The sequence below is a fragment of the Polypterus senegalus genome, chromosome 15, assembly GCF_016835505.1.
Source record: "Polypterus senegalus isolate Bchr_013 chromosome 15, ASM1683550v1, whole genome shotgun sequence".
In the NCBI taxonomy this organism is placed as follows: Eukaryota; Metazoa; Chordata; class Cladistia; order Polypteriformes; family Polypteridae; genus Polypterus; species Polypterus senegalus.
In genome coordinates, this window is record NC_053168.1 from 26,650,659 (window position 1) to 26,672,990 (window position 22,332).

Below are 22,332 nucleotides of genomic sequence, written 5' to 3' on the forward strand. Positions count from 1 at the left end.
ACCTGCTGGGCGAGGGAACTGGGCATTGCGTTGACCAGGCCTTCACAGGCCACCCGCTCGGCGACTTTCCGCCCGTCGGGCTCTCTGGCCGTAGCCAGCGGCCCATCTTGCCCCAGAACTTCGAGCGCCTGGGCGGCGGCGGGGGTCAAAGACCCAGTTCCGCCATTCGACCGCCTGCTGGCCGGGCTAATGCCGTAGCGGGCCAATATTTCGGGCTTGAGGAGGTCGTAATTAGCGGCCTCCTCCTCAGGGAGGTCATAATAGGCCCAGCGCGGTCCCTTTAGGTATGGCGCCAAGATGGGCGCCCACTTTCGGACCGCTGCCACTTTCGTTCGGGTGGCGTCCTCTCAAACATGCCCAGGTAGGCATCGGCGTCCTCGAAGGCCCCGCCGGCACCATAGGAGGCGGCTGCCTGGGCGGGTCTGGTCTCGCCCGTTGGGCTTCCACTAACCTGGCCTCGTGGCCTCCAGCTCCCGGTTGGTAGCGGCTTGCGCTTGCTGCAGGGCCTGGAGCTGGGCGTTCATTCCCTGCAGCACGGTGTTCAGGTCCTGTCCCTCCGTCATTCCGGGATCTCGTATCCTGCCGACTACGCCAGTTGTAAAGGACGAGAGAGACAGTAGCAAGGGTTGGGGTTTTCCGGCCCGTATATTGTACACAAAAAACAGGTCAAAATCATAAACAAAAAGTTCATAGCGCGCGACTCCTGGCGTCGCGCCATTTTATTGGGGAGGAGCGGAAGTGGAGGAATGTCGGGAAGGACCGCAAGGGAGGATGGGAAGGATGGCGTCAGGGCAAGATGGCGGAGGAAGGGCGGAAGTATCGCACTGCGGTCATCCATGCCTATGGTGCAGGGCGGTCTTTTGCCTATGAGGAAGCAGAGGGAGAAAGTTAATACCCCACCATTCCCTGGCGCGAGTGGTTTCCCAGGTGCTGTCGAATCAATCCGCGGCCTCCTACTCGCGCGTGCGTGACAATAGATAGATACTTTATTAATCCAAGGGGAAATTCACATAATCCAGCAGCAGCATACTGATACAAAGAAACAATATTAAATTAAATAGTAATAAAAATGAAAAAAATTAAAATAAAATTAATGTTAGCATTTACTCCCCCGGGTGGAATTGAAGAGTCGCATAGTGTGGGGGAGGAACGATCTCCTCAGTCTGTCAGTGGAGCAGGACGGTGACAAAAGTCTGTCACTGAAGCTACTCCTCTGCCTGGAGATGACACTGTTAAGTGGATACAGTGGATTCTCCATGATTGATAGGAGTTTGCTTAATGCCCGTCGCTCTGCCACAGATGTTAAACTGTCCAACTTTACTCCTACAATAGAGCCTGCCTTCTTAACAAGTTTGTCCAGGCGTGAGGCGTCTTTCATCTTTATGCTGCCACCCCAGCACACCACCGCGTAGAAGAGGGCACTCGCCACAACCGTCTGGTAGAACATTTGCAGCATCTTACTGCAGATGTTGAAGGATGCCAACCTTCTCAGAAAGTATATTCTGCTCTGACCTTTCTTACATAGAGCATCAGTATTGGAAGTCCAGTCCAATTTGTCATCCAGCTGCACTCCCAGATATTTAAAGGTCTGCACCCTCTGCACACAGTCACCTCTGATGATCACAGGGTCCATGAGGGGCCTAGGCCTCCTAAAATCCACCACCAGCTCCATGGTCTTGCTGGTGTTAAGGTGTAAGTGGTTTGAGTCGCACCATTTAACAAAGTCTTTGATTAACTTTCTGTACTCCTCCTCCTGCCCACTCCTGATGCAGCCCACAATAGCAGTGTCATCAGCGAACTTTTGCACGTGGCAGGACTCCGAGTTGTATTGGAAGTCTGATGTATATAGATTGAACAGGACCGAGAGTACAGTCCCCTGCGGCGCCCTGTATTGCTGAACACAATGTCAGACCTGCAGTTCCCAAGACGCACATATTGAGGTTCTTTCTGTAAGATAGTCCACAATCCATGCCACTAGGTGTGAGTCTACTCCCATCTAAGTCAGCTTGTCTCTAAGGAGCAGAGGTTGGATGGTGTTGATGGTCTATCCATCCATCCATTATCCAACCCGCTATATCTTAACTACAGGGCCACAGGGGTCTGCTGGAGCCAATCCCAGCCAACACAGGGCGCAAGGCAGGAAACAAACCCTGGGCGGGGCGCCAGCCCACCGCAGTTATCTAATCTAATCTAGTCTAATCTAAACTAATTAGATTAGTTGTTTAGATTGGACCTGTTATTTATCACCATGTTTTTAGACTGTTTTCCATGTTGAAAAAGTAGGGATGCTCCCAAACCTGGAAATAACTCCAGGGCTTCACTGGAAGTGACTACAGGAATGTTATTTAAATCTGTCTCAAGATTCACTGAGTCAATAGTTAGGGTCAAGGGTTCAATTGGTGTGTAGAAGACAAGCAAAATCAGAGAGAGAGAAATAGAGTCAGATAGAATCAAATCTATAGTTTCAAGAGTGCAGAGAGGCCCAGAAAGGTTCCAGGTTTCTTATTTTGTATCTGTTTCTTGGGGATTTTATATAAACATTTTTGTTTATCATGGTGTCAGAGAGTGGAGACATGCTACATGTTGGTCGAACATGCAAGTAAGAGTTTCACTATCCTGTCTACAAACAGCCATACTACTACTACTCCTAGTCCCCTTTGTTTATTTACTAAATCATTAAATGTTGTATATTTTGGCTTCACTGGCATTGTGCTGGTTAAGAGAGTCAATTTCTATCCATTTTAAATACGGTATGGCTATTAAATAATGAGACTAAGCTTCTGTGGCTCGAACCACATTGCATACGTTGGAACTGGAAGGAGGACATTATTCTTAGACAAGCATAAACTAGACTTACAAGATTCAATCTCATTGCGTTATTAGTTCACAGTATTACTTTATTTGAAGTTAACGTGTTTTTCTTGTGCACTGGAAAAATGATAGTTCAAAAGCAAAGTATTGGTATGAAACTTTTAGAGAAGTTAAACAAAATGGCTATGAAATGTTTTTGGATGCTCATTGAGGTTTACAGGGAAGAATGCATGTCATGTACATGTGTGGTACAAAGGACGATGCAGAAGGCAGTGAATGTCCTGTATGCCACGTACATTAAAAACCAAGTGGAATGTGTAAATAGTCAAAGAAATCATTCAAAATGATCAACAACTTAGCATTAGAATGATTGTAGAAATGGTCCAAATTGATCAAATTCAATACAATCAGCGTTGTGTGGACTGCATTGGGTGACATCAATGGGGCGTGATACCCAAATGGTTGTCTGTAATTTCTTCTGCAGTAGTTTCGGCTGAAATCACCAAGAGGGAACACTCGGTGACACAATCAAGTGTCCACCGATGGAAATCATCAAAGGGGCACCCTACCACGCCACCCCTCCACTTGATGAAAAGTTTGTCTGTGTGCCCCCAATTATGAGTATTATCAAACTACATAAAATGGCTGGGTGTGTGTTCACTGCATTGTTCAAAGTACAGTATGATCAACTCTCTGTTAGGCAGCTTTATTCATCAAGACATTCAAGAATCTTTTGGGGTCTTAATTACACTGGTTGATACCAACACTAATAATGCCATTGAATAAAATGTAACTTATTTTTATATTGCACTCTTCACTAAGTGCTGGTGCAGAGTGCTGTGAACAAATTCTAAGATCACATACAAGTATAGATTATATATATATATACATAAATAAAGAGAAAGGGAGGGAAGAATTGGTAGATAATAAGGGAAGGCTCAATTCTACTGGATGTTCTCTTAACCCCAGCCCTCAAATGTGAACCTAAGAGTAGTGTCTACTTGTTTTCTTACGTACCATTAATCCTGGAAGACCTGGAGGACCCTGGATGCCCTTGAGACCTTCTTTTCCCTAGCAAAGAATGTGAGTTATTATTGAAAAAACATTAAATGCAATGGTTATTTTTAAATCTTCATTTTCTATACGTTCCAAAAACAATATTCTTAAAAATGAATTGACTAAGTTTTGCTAATTAATATTTAGTTAACCAACGGGTATAAAGAGTAAAATAATGTGTATAGAAATATCTTTGACTTTGAAAATACCAAACATATCATTTACAGCAAAGCACAGATACTGTAAATCTGTACCTTATGCTCATCATACACACTTTCTTTTGTTGAATGTATTTACCCCTAATAATGTGTACTTCTGAGAATCTTTGGACATCTTAGTGCCCATTCCCTGCATGATTATATTCATAAAGATTTCAAAGTACATTTTTCTTAAAAAAATGTATTATTATTTACATTAAATACACCAAATGTGGGATAAACTATATTTCAGGTTATAATACCCAATTAAACACACAGAGTCAGCCTCATGTATATAATAATATATTATCACAAATAAGAATTTTAGCTTGCTTCCACTGTAATGGAGGTAATTACACTTGTTAAATTTTGTATTTCAGTACAAACTCTTCATGACATTATTTTATCAACTTTTATGACATTTTGTTTGATTCTAAAACTGAGTTTAGTAAAACAAAATCTGTCATTGTCACAACAATGTCCTTCCTAACAGCTATTGTTGAAGGTCTAACTTGAAAACAATATACTGTACATTATAGCAAATCTCTTAATCAGAGATTCAGGTGTCTTTAAATCAAAATGAAACTGTCATCATTTGCCTAAAGAATGATCTTTTTAAGAATGTGTTGCCCAAAACAGTTAAAATTTGGACTTAACACCACCCTTTATATGTGAATATAATTAGGCAAATTTTTGTATACATTGCGTGGTGCTTATTTGTATATTTTTTATATTGTGTAATTCTGATTATTTTATAGCAAACCAGGCTCATATGCAAAAACACATATTTAATAATTTGATTAACTTAAAGTGAATAGAAGTGAATTAAGTTAAATTTACTTACCTTCTCACCAGGGGCTCCAGGTGGGCCAGCTAGTCCAGGGAGACCATCTGCACCCTAAAATAAAAGCAAGACTGGGTATTTACAGCACTACTTTAATGAGAAGTCAAGCAAAATGACACCTTTTATTGACTAACTGAACAGATAACAATATGCAAGCTTTTGAGGCAGCTTAGGCTTCTTCTTCAGGCAGGGAGATGTGTACTAAAATACATGTATTCAATATACGGTAATTTTCAAAAAAAAGTAAAAACCAAAGCTACAGGATGGGCTGATGAATAAAGTGGGTAGGCCTAGGCTCATAACCACATTTCATTTCTTTGAATATTTTGCTCTTAAGCACACATTCCTTATATACGTTCTTTATTAAATAAATTAACTTATAATCTGATTAATAAGAGTGACATTATTGAATAGAGTATATTGCTTATATTTCATGTCACTATGATTGTTATTAATGCTACATAATAATAATTCTTTGCATTTATATAGCACTTTTCTCACAACTCAAAGTGCTCAGCTATTGCAGGTTAAGGGCCTTGCTTAAGGGCCCAACAGAGCAGAGTCCCTTCTGGCATTTATGGGAGTCGAACCAGCAACCTTCCGATTGCCAGTGCAGATCACTAGCCTCAGAGCCACCACTCCACAGTTGCTTAACACTTTGCCAAAAAAGAAAAAAATCCTTACACTTTATCTACTTTTATCTATAACTACCAAAATATTTTCTGTTTCTGAGTTAACTGAAGCTGAGGATGGAGCTGCGGTGCAGTGGTGAGTGGTGCTGCCTTAATGGATCCATTGTCTCAGGTTTGAATTCTACACCTGCTCCTTGTCTATGTGGAGTTTCTATATTTCCCCTCTCTCTTTGTCTGGGTGGGTGTTGGAGTACATGTCATTTTTGAAGGTTTTTATAATTTAAAGTTCTTTTTGGAACAATATATATTTATTTCATCCTATGATTTATGTACCATAAATCACAATGTACGTGACAGTGGTTGTAACATCACAACAACACAGAACTTCCGGTACAGCTACGGCCATAACGCTAGTTGAGATTATTCTTCAGAAGGATAAAACTCAAACCTTTAGCATAGTTAGTTGATATTCCAAGCAGGGCAAGTCCTAAGTTTTTTCTGGTTTTGTTCTTTTATGCTTTAATTGATAACCATAAATCTGATCTCTCAATTTTTGAACAGGGCTTGGCACTGAGTATGATTCTGGTTAGCGTTACTACCCTTGTCTTTTTGTTGCTTAACATACACTCACAACAGAGGGATTGTTCTTCAGGTACTCTGATCTTAGTTTCTTCATCCAATACACGCACATGCAAGGTTGCTTGGCAATTCTAAAATTACCCTGTGCACATGAGATGGATTTGTAATGACCTCCTGTCCTATTTAGATTGGTTTCCACCCTTGTACCTGATGTTGCTGGAATTCTCTCTGGGAGCTTGCAATCCTGAATGTTGCTTTCAGAATATTGTTATAAATTAAATAATGTGAGCTAACGTCAGGTTTACAATTTTTTTTTTTATTTCATTCATTTTAAAATAATACAAATATATGTTTCAGGAGGCCAAACCCAACTAAACCATCACTAAGCACACTCCTTCAAATGAGTCAACTTAGATTGATCAGTTAACCAACCTACACTTCTTTGTCTGCCTACTTAAACTACAATTCATTAAACTGTAATTAATCCTTTGCTTTTCTTAAAATGGTTTGTCAGTTATTAATAATGAAATTGCATAGTTAAGCAAAAAGCCCAGTACTTACTGGTTGTCCTGCAGCACCCACTGGTCCTGGATAGCCAGGGAGACCTGGAAGTCCCTGTAAAAAGTGCATTAAAGATATACATGAATAAAGTGAGCACAAAAACCTCCAGAGGCAGTATTGCTCATGTGAGTTCATGGGCATAGGCCCAGTATGCCCTTTACATTCTGGTGCCACAGAAGCAATTACTCCAAATGTAATAAAGTGTGAGAGAGACTGAGATCATGGATGGCTGGTAGAAGGCCAGGAGAACTCAACACATTAGGTGGCAGCAGAGGGTTCTACCCAGAACAGGCGGAGTCTGGTTATGTATTATTGAATGCATACAGTATGGAAGCCACCAAGCGTGACTGGGACAATAAATATGAACTGGGGTTCAGGAGCTGCAATTAGAGCTCTGTATGGTAGTGATTTCTTGATCATACTCTTGACCAGTTCGGTGAAATTCTTACTTAAATATCCCACCAACATGCAACGCATCACCACTCTTTGGCACCATTATAACCAAGATTGGAAATAAGTTCAGAACTTAATTTTAATTAATAGGAAATTTACTTTCCTTAAAATAAAAAAGACAGAACATCTTCCCGACAGTGTTCAGAAGCCATTAAGAAGGCAAACAGAATGTTAGGTTATATAGCACAACGTGTGGAGTACAAGTCTAAGGAGATTCTGCTCAAGCTTTATAACACACTGGTGAGACCTCATCTTGAGTACTGTGTGCAGTTTTGGTCTCCAGGCTACAAAAAGGACATAGCAGCACTAGAAAAGGTCCAGAGAAGAGCGACTAGGCTGATTCCAGGGCTACAGGGGATGAGTTATGAGGGAAGATTAAAAGAGCTGAGCTTTTACAGTTTAAGCAAAAGAAGATTAAGAGGTGACATAATTGAAGTTTTTCAAATTATGAAGGGAATTAATACAGTGGATTGAGACTGTTATTTTAAAATGAGTTCATCAAGAACACTTGGACACAGTTGGAAATTTGTTAAGGGTAAATTTCGCACAAACATTGGGAAGTGTTTCTTTACACAAAGAGTGATAGACACTTGGAATAAGCTACCAAGTAGTGTGGTAGAAATTAAGACTTTAGGGACTTTCAAAACTCAACTTGATGTTTTTTTGGAAGAAATAAGTGGATAGGACTGGCGGGCATTGTTGGGCTGAATGGCCTGTTCTCATCTAGAGTGTACTAATGTTCTAATCTTCATTTTATCACATTTATCACAAAATGTCAGCATAATAGCGTATTGTAAGATCCATGGTGATAACCATGCCTAAAGGTTACTAATGTAAAACCTTTAGTCCAATGTTGCAAACTTGCCTTTCCAGAGAAAACAATCAAAAGGTCACTCTAAAGGTGTAACTGGAGGCAAGAGCAACATAATAATTTTTCAGTTGTTCATATTACCTTTTCTCCTTTTTCTCCATTTTCTCCTGGTCTGCCAGGATCGCCTTTACTGCCCTGTCAACAACATAGCAATGCAGACACTTCTGTGACTCAGCTTCATTTAGCATTGTACAGTATACATGGTACTTAATACAATACTTAAAAATCTACTGGTTTATTAAATATGAAAAATATGATACATTACTTTTTAATAATTTTAGACATGATAAAACTGATTCATTTATGAACATTCATTTATGGCATTAGTTTAAAGGGCTAATAAAAATATTTAGTTATTTGCTTTGCTAAAAAATGAAATGCTAAGTGAATTAACTGCAAAAAAAGCGAATGAGATATGAAAGTTTATATTTTATATAAACCAAGAATGTAATCTTTTGCCTAAAAATCCTAATAGCATCAAAAAGGAAAACTAACTTCAATTTGCTACCAAGTAAAGTTAAAGAAGCATTATTCTGTCTTTCTGCGTGACACCAGCATGTCCAAACCATCTTCACAAAACAATTAAACCATACATAGATAAAAAAAATTAGTTAGGATATGTGATATTAAAACATCACAGTGTTGTTCTTCAATTTTTATAATTTATTCCATTTCAGGTTTCATAATGTTTCATATGATAACTAGAAAGGGGTACCTTTATTCCATCAAGACCCCTTGGACCTGCAGGACCTGTAGGGCCAGGTGGTCCCTGAAAAGTAAAGGCAAAACATTTTATAATAGTCATGAGTTGTAATTATTTAACAATTATATAAATTTTAAGTAGCACTGATGATCTAGCAAGCAAGTCAATTTATTTTTTTATTTTTTGCATTAAACAGAACTTTTATGCATCAAAGTGCAGTACTAGAAATTATAAAAAACAAAATAAAGCAATTAAAAATAACATGTCTCTACTTATACAAAGAAATGTCAAGCAAAATGACACCTTTTATTGGCTAACTAAAAAGATTTCAATTTGCACACTTTCGAGGTAACTCAGGCCTCTTCTTCAGGTAAGATGTAAAAAGGTGTCATTTTGTTTGACTTCTCACTACATCCATAATGGCTAACACGGTACAGCACCCTAGTACTTTATACAAAGAAAAAAAACAATTTCAGAGGGGTAGACAATAAAGTTGGGTTTTCCGTCCATATTTAAAAACCGTAAAAGAAAGAGCTGATCTGGATTTTAAAAGGTAAGTTGTTCCACAGTCTTGGTGCAGTGGCTGTGATGGCACGGGCACCCTTTGTTTTACATTGTGATTGTGGAACTGCCAACAAAAGCAGACTAGAACATCTTAATGATCTAAAAGTAGAGTAAACACTGAACAACTCAGCAACATAAGAAGGGGGCAGGCCATTTAACAGTTTAAAAACAAAAGGAAAACTTTAAAATGTATCCTATAGTGGGCAGGGAGTGAAGGAAGAAGCACTAAAACTGGGCTAATGAGATTCCTGCTCTTAGGTCTATTCAGTGGTCTAGCCGCTTCACATACTAACTGTAATGAAGGCAGACATGACTGACTGATAGAGTTGTGTGTTATTTGCGTAGCAATGAAAAAAAAGAAGTATTTCTGGATAATATCTCATAACAGGATGAAATAGAAATAAAAAAGTATAGGTTCTTGTTAAGAGACACATGGAGTATCTAAAGATTATTGGGTGAAACAATAAGTCCAGGAGATGCTTGGACAGACAAACATTTGAAACTGGAAGTTAAAAACTAAACAGGCCCCCAAGAATCAAAAGACAATGTTATTTGGGGTTCAAAGGCAAGTCATAAACCAAAAAACAAACCTACAAATACAGTAGGACCTGCTTGAATAATAGTTAACTACACAAAGAGAAATGATATGTAAAGTAGAGTATCCACCAAGGGACAGCACACAGTAAACCATTTGCAAATGATGTCACAAGTGTGGCTAACACTCTGAGTAATACTTCTCCAATCATCCATTTTCAAAGTTTTAGCTCCTTGTAACCACAGTTTCTTCTTTACCACAGACAAAAGTAGACCTCAGCTGGGACAATGGCAGTCATGCTCCAGCTGTGAAGACATATGAGACGCTGTGTGTTCTTATATGCGCCTTTCAGCATCACTGTTAACCTTTGCTGACAAACTGTGGCTCTTTTGCTACCCTAAATTTCTGGCCACTGAATAGCCAGGAGCAGAATATTTTTTTTCCATGACTATTCAATATATCCTTGAACCAGTTGTGCAGGGAATTTCCAACAGGATTTACTGTTCATTTATACACTCATGCAAATTGCATTTGATGCCAGTACTGTGGTACTCTAAAGAAATGTACCATTGTCTGCACATATCATTTTATCACAGCTTAAATAGAGCAGGGGGATCTGAAAAATTAGGCAGTTAGTTTAAGTCCAATAGAATTAGTTACTGATACACCTGTATTCAACAAAATATTTGATGAAATCTATAGACTGAATGATACACTTTTCCACATTATGGAATGTTTTATTCATTCTCTGTTTAAATAACAATGTGTGCATCATTACTTATGAACAGTGGGGTACCTAGTGATGCCCCACAGCTAAGGAGTGCTATCCTAATTATTTTCATTTGGTAATATACTGATGGTGTCTATACTTCACTGTATAAATATTCTGTTATTTCATACATTTGGGAAAGCCACTCAACATACCCACATTAAAATATATATTGTAACAGTGCTTACAAGTTACATCTGTCTGGGAATGGCAACGGCAATGAGTCAACAACAGTATGAGCTACTATTGCATCTTTTAGATGATCGGATTCAGCACGAGCTGCACGGCAGCCTATAATACTAGTGTGGCTACCACACCATCCTTCTAAGGACAGAAAGCTTCCTAAAAGAGTGATGTAAATTAGTATGAATCCATTAAAACTTTAATTCCTGATATTATCATCTGCTTTGAACGCATTTTACTATGACATCCTGTTTGTCTATTATTTGCCATGCATGCATATCTTGCAATTTGAAATAACTAAATCAACGGTAAAGATTCCAATAAAGTGATCTCTCATTGTGTAATCAATGTTTAAGCTACATTAGGTCAACATTGGCAATTTTTGACAAAATAACAAAGAGCCACTGATATTTGTCTCATATTTCTTTGTTTGTTAACACTATACATACATTTCTTAAACCCACTTAATCCAGTTCACGGTCATGGTCTATCCAGACAGCACAAATCAGGAACCATCCCTGGACAGGGCACCAGTCCATATTAGGGACCTCTCACACAAGACTCAACCATTAAACTAACCAGCATGTGCTTTGGATAAGCTAATGACAAAAAAAAACAAAGGGAGATGCCTGGGCACAGTTTTCCTGACAACATGGCAGCCTTTTTTGTTGAGTGATTATTTATAACAGTTCTAAAGAGGTACAGGTTTATGCTCATACTTGATATCCGTCTCGTCCATCCTTTCCTGGAGCGCCTTCTGCCCCTTTGTCACCTTTAGAACCTGATACACCTGGCAATCCTGCAGGACCAGGAGGGCAATCACTGCAGACATCCTACATATGGCAGAAGAAAACAAAAATACAAAATGCTTCAAAATGTAAGAAAGCTGTTCATTAATGTTAATATACTCCTCGTGTACAGTAATTCATTGATTTCACAACTGGTTGGGATAAGTTCATTTATCTTGCTATCTATAATTATGCATGTTAAAAACAATTTGATTACTTTTTTAGAAATTCAAATTAAGGAACTCACTATCAGATAATTTACTTTTTTATGATGTTTGTTAAATGTTGTGTTCTGTCTTCCAAAATGTATATGAAAAGACTATTTTCCTCCACGGATAAGAAAAGTATATAAAATAAATAAATAGATAAAATAAAGCTGTTTATTAAAACTGAACATAAGATTTGGTGTTCTTATTGATAGTACTAAAAAGTAACAAAATTAAAAATAAAACAAAAGATTACACAGTCACCTGAAAACCAACAATACATACTGTATTTCAGAATTTTGTCTTCTTCATTTGCGTAGCACTATTAATTAAATGGCGAAAACTCTATTCTATGTATTATATTCTGTTCTATTATATTTTTATATTATAATACTGTGAGGCAGCATCGCTATAACTGCGTCACCATTTATGCCTAATAAAACAACTTTTGATATCACAATGGTTGTAACGGGCTTACCTGATATATCCATAATATAAATGGTACAAATTGAGATCATGGTGTGAGCTGGAGGGCTGATCGCACCCCAAATAGAGACAGACGCCCCTGGGAAAACCACAAACCCTGAAACACTGACTACACATTGCTCCTTATCCTTACACTATAACGCGTAATACAAGCCTCGCGCGGTACTCCGCCGACTTATAAGCCTTGCGCAGCGCCTGTCAGTTTGGGAATTGATTGTTTGCTTTTATCTCTCTCTGCTCCTAGCGGAACTGTTATATCTGACTTGTCATGGAGCACGTTTAAGCTCATGTGTTTGCGGTGTCTGAATAAAAATCCTTCTTTTTTCTACGACCTTCTGTGTCTCTGTGCAAATCTGTGACCCAAGCGTGACAAGTGGTACCAGAAGTGGTTGCACAGATGGATGCCGCCGAAGACTTATTTCAGAAGTCTAAAACATTTGCACTTAAAGACTGGAAACTAAACATGGATGACCCAATCCGTGCGCAAATTCAAGATTTGATACATAAAGTGCACTGTTGGTTTGAACGATTATGTCCAGACGATTAGAGGGTTCACAGTCCACTTGGAGAAAGAGCGGTGGATTTCGTGCTGCTTCGCAACCTGTGAACGAACGTCCAGGACATTCTCGTCGCTTCGATCGACAAGCTGCAGGACCTGAAAATCTAATGGGGTCAGGTAGGACCCCGGGAAATCCAGTCGTAGATGGGACGCCTGTTTCTGGGGAGACAGCGGCAACAGCGGGTCGACAAGACCGTGGAGGCTACAGAGCACGTCGACGTGGACGTCGCAGAGGATATTTCGGAAACGGAGCCGACCGTAGATGTTTCCGATGTGATCAGCTCGGCCATTTGGCAAGAGATTGTCGCTTGTCTCCAGCTCATTCAATGGAGATTGGACTGGCCGAGATTTGTTGCTCAACTATTACATGTCCGGATGGAAAAGATGGCTTGTTGATCCCGGTGAAATTGGGACACAAAGAAATCTCAGCATTGTTAGATTCGGGAAGTGACCTTTGTATTGTGAGACGAGACTGTCTTAATGAACAATGCCTTAGAGACTGTGAGACTGTAAAAATACGCTGTGTACATGGTGATGTTAAAGATTATCAGACTTTACTTCTTCCTTTAACTTATAGGGGGCGCCACTTTAAGGTTTGGTCTGCCGTTTCGGACTCGTGCCCTTGGCCATTACTCATAGGACGGAGAAATGCCCTTTTTCCGAAACTGATTAATAAATGTAAGGGACCAGTAGTCCAGTCCACTAATGAACTTGGTGGGGAGAAGAAGAAGAAATCCAAGACGAAGAACTGGTAGCGGCCGGGGAAAATCTAGAGCCCAACTTAGATATTGAACCCGATCTCTCCAGCGAGACGGAGGAGGTCACCCCCGACAATCTTCCAGAATGGGCTGCTCCTTCTACATCTTCCCAGATTGCAAACGCCTCCGAACACAAACCGAGTGTTAACGAACAATCAGATTTTGTGCGTTTGCAGCATACTGATAGCTCATTAGAATATGCATTTAAACAGGCTCGCCCTGCTATGACTCTTATTACCAAGAGCGTAATTCGGGGTGTGAAAACCCACACTTTATAGAAAAGGACGGTTGCCTTTTCAGAGTGATCTCAGATCATTTGGAGGGGGAATTTATTGAACAACTGGTGGTACCTGAAGCACATAGGGAAACTGTTTTGCATCTGGCACATTCACACATCTTGGGGGGGCACCTCGGTGCCGACAAAACTAGAGACCGGTTATCAAAACGATTTTATTGGCTTAATATGGGAAAAGATGTTGAACGATTTTGTACTTCATGTCCAGACTGCCAGATCGTCTCTGCTTATAAGCCTCCTCGTCTCCCCTTTGTCCTATGCCCATATTGGAAGTTCCCTTTCAGCGTGTGGGATTAGATATTGTGGGACCATTACCTAAGACTAAGGATGGGTACCAATATTTGCTGGTGTTGGTTGATTATGCGACACGATATCCAGAAATGATCGCGCTGAAAAAGGCCAACTCTTCGGCTGTAGCCAAAGCACTATGTGAAACTTTTACTCGTATTGGTATCCCTAGAGAAATCTTAACTGATCAGGGCACACCTTTCACTTCTCGCGTGATGAAACAATTGTGTGACAGCTTTGCTATTAAGAAATTGAGTACTACTGTTTACCATCCTCAAACGAATGGTTTAACCGGCGATTTAACAAAACATTGAAACAGATGATCAGGCGAGTTGCTCATAATGATCCCACAACATGGAACACTGTCCTACCGTTTGTTTTGTACGCGCGTGCGAGAATCACCACAGGCGTCCACTGGCTTGAGTCCCTTCGAGTTGTTATTCGGCGCCGCGAGGCATCCTGGATGTGGTATGTGAGGAATGGATAGGAAACGAGAGAGCAGCTAAGGGTCCAAGCTTTGCAGATCGACTAATTTCGTTGCAAGACAGAATTTCTATGCTTTCCTCTATTGCTGTGGAACACCAACAACGAGAACAGGAAACTCAGAAGCGTCTTTACGATAGGCGCAGCAAGCTCCGTGAGTTCAAACCTGGCGATCGTGTTTTGGTACTGGTTCCCTCGGATCCACACAAATTCTTAGCTAAATGGCAGGGCCCGCCATTATTGAGGAGCATATGAGTCCAGTAAATTACAAGGTTAGAATACTCGGCCGGCGCAAACCATTCCAGATTTTACACATTAACCTCTTGAAGGAATGGCACGACCGACAAGAGGTTAACACTTCCTTGGCTGCTGTTTCTCAGACCGATGTTACCATTGGTAACGATCTTACTGACACGCAAAAGACAGAACTGTTATCTTTGATAGAACGGAACACTGATGTCTTTTCAGATTTACCAGGCAAGACTAACATTACAAAACATAAAATTACCACTGAACCTGATGTTCGCGTACAGATGCGGCCGTTCGGATACCGGAAGCGCGAAATATTGTGCTTGAAGAGGTAAAAAAGATGCTGACACTGGGTGTAATTCGTGAAAGTAAAAGTGACTGGTGCAGCCCAGTCGTATTAGTCCCAAAGCAAGACGGTTCGGTTCGGTTCTGTATCGATTTCAGACGCTTGAATAAGGTCTCTAAATTCGATGCTTATCCCATGCCCCGTGTCGATGAACTGTTGGAAAAACTGGGTCAGGCGAGCTATATCTCCACGCTAGATCTCACGAAGGCTATTGGCAGGTGCCTTTAGAGGCTAGCAGTTGTGAGAAAACGGCATTTGCGACTCCTTACGGACTCTATGAATTTACAAGACTCCGTTTGGTCTTCACGGGGCACCTCTAACTTTTCAGCGTATGATGGATCAGATCCTACGTCCTCACTCTGAATATGCTGGGGCATACCTTGACGATGTCGTGATTTTTAGCAATGATTGGAAAACACACTTAGAGCGGCTTCAAGCCGTTCTTGAAAGCTTGAGACACGCTGGCCTTACTGCTAACCCTAAGAAATGTAAACTAGGCATGTCCGAGACTCATTACTTAGGCTATTCTATGGGCAAGGGTTTACTTAGGCCACAATTAAGGAAAATAGAAGAAATGCTTGTTTACCCGAGACCTGAGACACAGAAACAAGTACGCTCCTTTCTGGGACTCGCTGGTTACTACAGAAAATTCATTCCAAATTTTGCACATAGAGCTGCTCCTCTTACAGAACTTACTAGAGGCAGAAAAAACCGACCTGTCCTGTGGACAGAAAATTGCGAACGTTCTTTCAACGATTTAAAAAAAGCATTGTCTTCTTACCCGGTTCTAAGGAACCCGGATTTCACAAAAGATTTTATCTTGCAAACAGACGCAAGTGCATTTGGTGTGGGCGCAGTCCTGTCACAAATTTTTGATGGAGAAGAACATCCAATCACATATTTGAGTAGGAAATTACTTCCTAGGGAACGCAATTATTCTACAATTGAGAAAGAATGCTTGGCAATTAAGTGGGCTGTGGAAGCGCTTCGCTATTACTTGTGGGGACGAAACTTCACTTTGGTAACTGATCATGCTCCACTTCAGTGGTTGTACCGACAGAAAGATACAAACTCTCGTCTAATGAGATGGTTTCTGGGTTTACAACCTTACAGTTTCACAGTAAAGCACCGACCAGGTTCTGAACACGTCAACGCAGACGTGTTATCACGACTAAATGAACCTAGTACAGAGAGTCGCTTGATTCACAGGAATGTGAATAAAGCTGAGGGGGAGGGTGTGAGCTGGAGGGCTGATCGCACCCCAAATAGAGACAGACGCCCCTGGGAAAACCACAAACCCTGAAACACTGACTACACATTGCTCCTTATCCTTGCACTATAACGCGTAATACAAGCCTCGCGCGGTACTCCGCCGACTTATAAGCCTTGCGCAGCGCCTGTCAGTTTGGGAATTGATTGTTTGCTTTTATCTCTCTCTGCTCCTAGCGGAACTGTTATATCTGACTTGTCATGGAGCACGTTTAAGCTCATGTGTTTGCGGTGTCTGAATAAAAATCCTTCTTTTTTTCTACGACCTTCTGTGTCTCTGTGCAAATCTGTGACCCAAGCGTGACAATGGACATATAACTACACACTAACTGCCTGAGGTGCTTTTGATGAAAGTATAGATAACTATTTTAGTGTATTTTGTGGTTAAAATTTTCTTCTAAGATCTGCATTATAAAAGCTGTTATGATAGTGGTGTGATAAGAACATAGATTTTTATATTTATAGGGTCAATACTGTCGTGTAAATAAATGAAGAATAGTGATGTAGGGAAATTGCTATTTAAATGTTTACAGTTTTACAGTATTGTTTACCACACATGTACTGTACTTTTACCAACAGTGTAGTATCCTTTATTAAATGAATATACGTCCTGTGTGTATCAGTAAAGAAATGTACATATGGAAGAAACATAACACATTACTTTTACTTACTTTAAGAAGGCCTTCCAGGTCTTTTTTGGACAATTCCGGTGACCTCCCCTGGTGGAAATTGAAGACAGTTATATTTTTGGCAACTTGGTCAAATTTCAACAGCACTGTAACAACTTTTGAATTATCCACTTTTGAGGATCTGTACATTTTCTGTTTCCCTCATGCACTCTCATAACTTTTGTGTCAGCCTTCAGAAACAGATTTCTGGTGGGTGCCAGGCTGACTGCATTATAAAAATAGCACAGGTTTGTCAAATATCAGACATCTAAATTATAAATTCATTCTGTATTAACAAACACACCCATAAGGTAGTAAATGATTCTTAATAAAGCTACAGTTTTTTTAACAGTATTTCTTTGAATTTATTAAAAGCAACTAACATTCCATACAAGCAAGTCAAACTTGACAAAACTAAGTTCAAATCAACCTCCGCCCATGATTTTTACAGTATTTCTTAATTGTATTTAACTGGCACTGTTTATTTGAAATTCACTTTTACCATGACCTTCACTGTGAAAAGCGGATTAGAACATGGGATGAGATTAGGCTCAGAGAAGAGTACACATTCTCAATGTATTTGATGTTTAGTAAAGAATAATAATTCAAAACAATGTACAGGGCATTCTAACCTGTTTCAATGTAAAGCACCTGAAACATCACTCATAAAATAACTCTAAATAATTTAATTTGATTATATGTAAACATTTCAAAAACATGCAGAGAGCATTTCAAATTCAATTAATTGTGATTAAATTATTATTAACTAAAGTTATTTATTCTAACTGCAGATAACCCACTTAATTCTGACTAGGGTCACTTTGGGGACTGGAGCCTGTCCCAGCTAGCATTGGGCGCATGGTAGAAACAAACCCTGGGCAGGGTACCAGTTCACATATATGGGCCAATTTAACATTTTCAATAAATCTAACAGGCATATCTTTGGAGAGTGGGAAGAAACCGGAGCACCCAAAGGAAATCTGCGTAGACACAGGAAGAACATGCAAACACCACTCAGAGAGGACCCAGGACTTCTTACTGTGAGGCAGCAGTGCTACCACTGCATCACCATCTCACCCTGTAACATATATAAGTTGCTTAAATGTTATTGAATTCACTAATCTTGAAAAACATCGTTTTTATGTCTTATGATGGAAGGTGTGTGACAGGTTTAGCAGATTATTGAAGACATATTACTTGAATGCTACATCAATAACCACAGAAATCTTTAGTACTCAAGAATAATAGCATTTTAAAATTAATCTAATTGTTTATTTAATGATGAAAAGTGGCAACTATTTTGCTAAAGTACCAGTGGGTACAGGCTTTAACTTTTCCTTTCAGTATAAATAAGTGACCTTCAACACAACTTTCTCATGAAAGGAGTATTTCCTTATGTATCTAAATCTACATTAATGGTGTAGAAAAACAATTAATAGGAAATATTCTGGAAAAATAATCCTAAAATTAGTCTTTTGTACATACATACCCCTTTCCTATTATAAAATATTTACAATATTACTTGGCTTGGGGGAAACCTGCCACACTGGCAACATTGCAGAGTACATACAGTACTGGAAGTCCTAAGCCCACAGAATTTATTTGCCTTATTTAAACATTTATTAACCTAATTAATATTATACTCAAACAAATTCTGTCAATTATTTTAGAAATGGATATGTAAAGCCTTGAAACACCTCCATTTTGAGAGACGTCAGCTTAAGTTAGCTACTTAATGGCAACACATCCCAAAATAATTTTTGCAAATTTAAAAAAAACAACTTAAGAGTGGTGGGTAATGTCAACGCACCATAGGAGTCGTTTCTGTGAGTGGTGGTGCTGTTTAAAGGAAGAACACACATTTTTATAATTTCTACTTAAATTAAGCATATTAGTAGGACACCCAACAAACTACTGTCAGTTGTACTATAAGCGAAATGTCAACAGTTGAAATGCATCCATTTTGAGTGTTTAATGACAATAGTAACCCCAAGAATCGTTCTTTTGAGTGAGAGGAGCACAAGGTACAAAATAATAGTCATTTTTGTAAACAGCATTCATATTACTGTAAATAGAATGGCATTCCAAAAACATTGATATTTTAAAATAATTCTTCTAAAAATTTAATTTATTTAATAATGCAAGGTGATGACTGTTTTTTGTCAAATATCATTCCAAAAGTAACATTTCAACCCACCGGCTCTCCAGGATCTCCTCTTTCTCCTTGTCGTCCAGGCAAACCCTTTTGAAAAAAGAAAAATTAATAATATATTTTAAAGATCGCCATAACCCAGAACCCCATATCTATAGAACATCTATATCATAAAGGTTGATTCAGGTGAATGCCATTTTGCAATTTTTGTTAAAAAAATTGTTATATGAATAGGTTTATAATTATTTATTTATCGTTTTAGTAGTTTTCTGTAATTGAATATAAAAATCTAAGTCTTTTTCAAATGTATCACTCAGGCTTTTAATTAGAGATCAGAGATGTTAGTTTTGCTGGTAAAATGTAAAAATAAATTAAAGCATTACTCACATGTTTGTTGGCTTATGCTAGCAATTAACACGTAGCAGAAAAAAGGAATTTAGTTCTGATAAAGTACAACACTTGTCCTTACAATATTGAATGTGTCACAAGAATAAAGTACATTGGGGATTCCCAAACTTTTTCAAGTTTGTATCACTCTGAGTAACTTCGCCGAATTGATGTACCAACCTGACAGGGGCGTGGCTAACTTTAGCACTAATTTGGGGCCTAGTCCCCTCTGTGTTACTACTGCTAGTCAAACACTGATGTGGGTGGTCCATCTTTTAATTTACTGCAGTTGAAGAGCAGTTGCACGGTGGAGTTTCATGGCAGTTGAAAACCTTGTAGTTTTCTGATGTTGAAGAGCGAGTTGGTTGTCCTTGCACCCTGCTGTCTTGAAAATTGTGGTACAGAAAGAACATAGTGTTGACAAACAAGAATGCCATTTTAGACAAGTTATTTTATGTTTTGGTTGTCTGTGAACTACCATCTACCTACCAAACTACCACCAGAATTTAAGGAAAGAAAGGTTTTAATGCGGAAACCCATTAATGAAAATAGAATGAACATGTAAACTTCATGTTTAAGGCTGTGAAACTAGAGAAAAGACTTGTGCAAATGGGGAACTGCTCTAACTGCTGTGATATTAGATGATACAGTATATGTGATGAGATATCCATTCAAACATTTTGAGAGTTACCTCCAATGTATCTAGGATATTCAGAAGCTGTTATTTATCTTATTTTAGTTTTATATACAAAAGCATTCAGGAGCAAATTCAACTGGCAGCTTTGGAAATCCACTTTCAATGGATACAGCCGAATTATAGTATCTGCAGCAACAATTCTTGAAAAAAAACTGTAAGCAATGAGAACTAAAGTCAGTAACTGGATACCAAGGTCAAATGAATAAAATGTACTATTTTATAAATAAATGAAAAAGAATTATTCACATGCATAAAAGAAAATAAGGGAAATCTGAATTAACGTCAGAAATGTTAATAGACCTTAAGTACTACAACCCTATATGACTAACAGGGTCAGCCAGGACTCTGAATTATGAAATTTAAGGCAGTGGTGAACTGTCATTAGAAAAAAGAAGGTTACCCGAGTTGATAGATGGTACTAAAGTTCCCCTATACTATATATATATATATATATATATATATATATATATATATATATATATATATATATATATATATATATATATGGGAACTATATATTCACTGAATATTGTGATAGATGGCCAGGAACCCTGCCCCAATGGGAAACCTGGAGGAAGGACGGACCAGGAGAGAGCGGCACTATTCTTCCCTGGGTGCCTGGATGGCCCTTGAACCCTGGAGGACAGCGCCTCCAGTACACCAGGAAATGCTGATGGACCAGGGATGGTGTATGCCCAGAGTGCTTCCGGGTGCAAGGGCAGCACCTCTGCTACACTGGGAAGTGCTGCCGGAAGGTCGTCATCATGCACCTGGAGCACATCCAGGGTAAGATAATAGGGGTCGCCTCACTCCAACCGGGGAGCCGGAGTCGGGTGGAAGAGGATGGAGCCTTCAAGAGAGGAGTGGAGGCGGCCAAAAGAAACAAGGACTGAGCGAATATTGTAAATAGGAAAAATAAAACGTGTGTGTGTTTTGGGCATTCTGGTGTCGTGTCTGTCTGTGGCCAGGCTATCTTTTACTATATGTATATATATATATGTGTATATATATGTATATATATATATGTATATATATATATATATATATAGAACAGGCCAAAAGTTTGGACACACCTCCTCATTCAATGTGTTTTCTTTATTTTCATGACCATTTAGAGCACTCCATCACTCTCCTTCTTGGTCAAATAGCCCTTACACAGCCTGGAGGTGTGTTTGGGGTCATTGTCCTGTTGAAAAATAAATGATCGTCCAACTAACTTGACTTCTGCACAATACAACTGCTGGTCCCAACCCCATTGATAAAGCAAGAGATTCCACTAAATAACCCTGATAAGGCACACCTGTGAAGTGAAAACCATTTCAGGTGACTACCTGTTGAAGCTCATCGAGAGAATGCCAAGAGTGTGCAAAGCAGTAATCAGAGCAAAGGGTGGCTATTTTGAAGAAACTAGAATATAAAACATTTTTTCAGTTATTTCACCTTTTTTGTTAAGTACATAACTCCACATGTGTTCATTCATAGTTTTGATGCCTTCAGTGAGAATCTACCAATGTAAATGGTCATGAAAATAAAGAAAACATATATATATATATCTTGTCACACATGTGTGAATAGGAGGCAGCTGAAGGGCTTAACGACTGGTAGTAACATATCTGCCCAGGGGGCGGCGGAGTGCACTGACTCTTTTTCTAAGTCTCTTGCAGATCTTTCCCAGGAAATCCCACCAGGAGCCGCTACATCAACAGGGGACACATTTCTGGTCCCGGCCAATAGGACGACATCATTTCCGGTCCCCGCCCCGAGGATGATGTCATTTCCTCCAGACTCCCTATAAAACCTCACTCCCTTCCTCTGGATTTTAGTTCTGTTTTGGACTCTGTCTTGAAAACACTACTCGCTGTAAATTTCTTTTATTTTTGCAGCCAGGAACACATTATACGTGTGGCTGCCCCAAACCTTTGTAATGTCAGGTGTCCTTCCTT

The 22,332-nt window shown here is 39.3% G+C and overlaps 1 protein-coding gene across 2 annotated transcripts in view; it reads right to left on the reverse strand.

Moving 5' to 3' along the window:
- col22a1 (collagen, type XXII, alpha 1) overlaps positions 1 to 22,332 on the reverse strand; it is a 401,136-nt gene that overhangs the window by 66,219 nt on the left and 312,585 nt on the right. For both annotated transcript variants that reach the window (XM_039736671.1, XM_039736672.1), the window contains exons 44-51: positions 19,351 to 19,395; positions 17,157 to 17,204; positions 11,478 to 11,591; positions 8,720 to 8,773; positions 8,086 to 8,139; positions 6,681 to 6,734; positions 4,909 to 4,962; positions 3,829 to 3,882 (exon numbers count right to left, since the gene is read on the reverse strand). In XM_039736671.1, the coding sequence (XP_039592605.1) occupies positions 3,829 to 3,882; positions 4,909 to 4,962; positions 6,681 to 6,734; positions 8,086 to 8,139; positions 8,720 to 8,773; positions 11,478 to 11,591; positions 17,157 to 17,204; positions 19,351 to 19,395 (477 nt within the window). The remainder of the gene's footprint in view (positions 1 to 3,828; positions 3,883 to 4,908; positions 4,963 to 6,680; positions 6,735 to 8,085; positions 8,140 to 8,719; positions 8,774 to 11,477; positions 11,592 to 17,156; positions 17,205 to 19,350; positions 19,396 to 22,332) is intronic.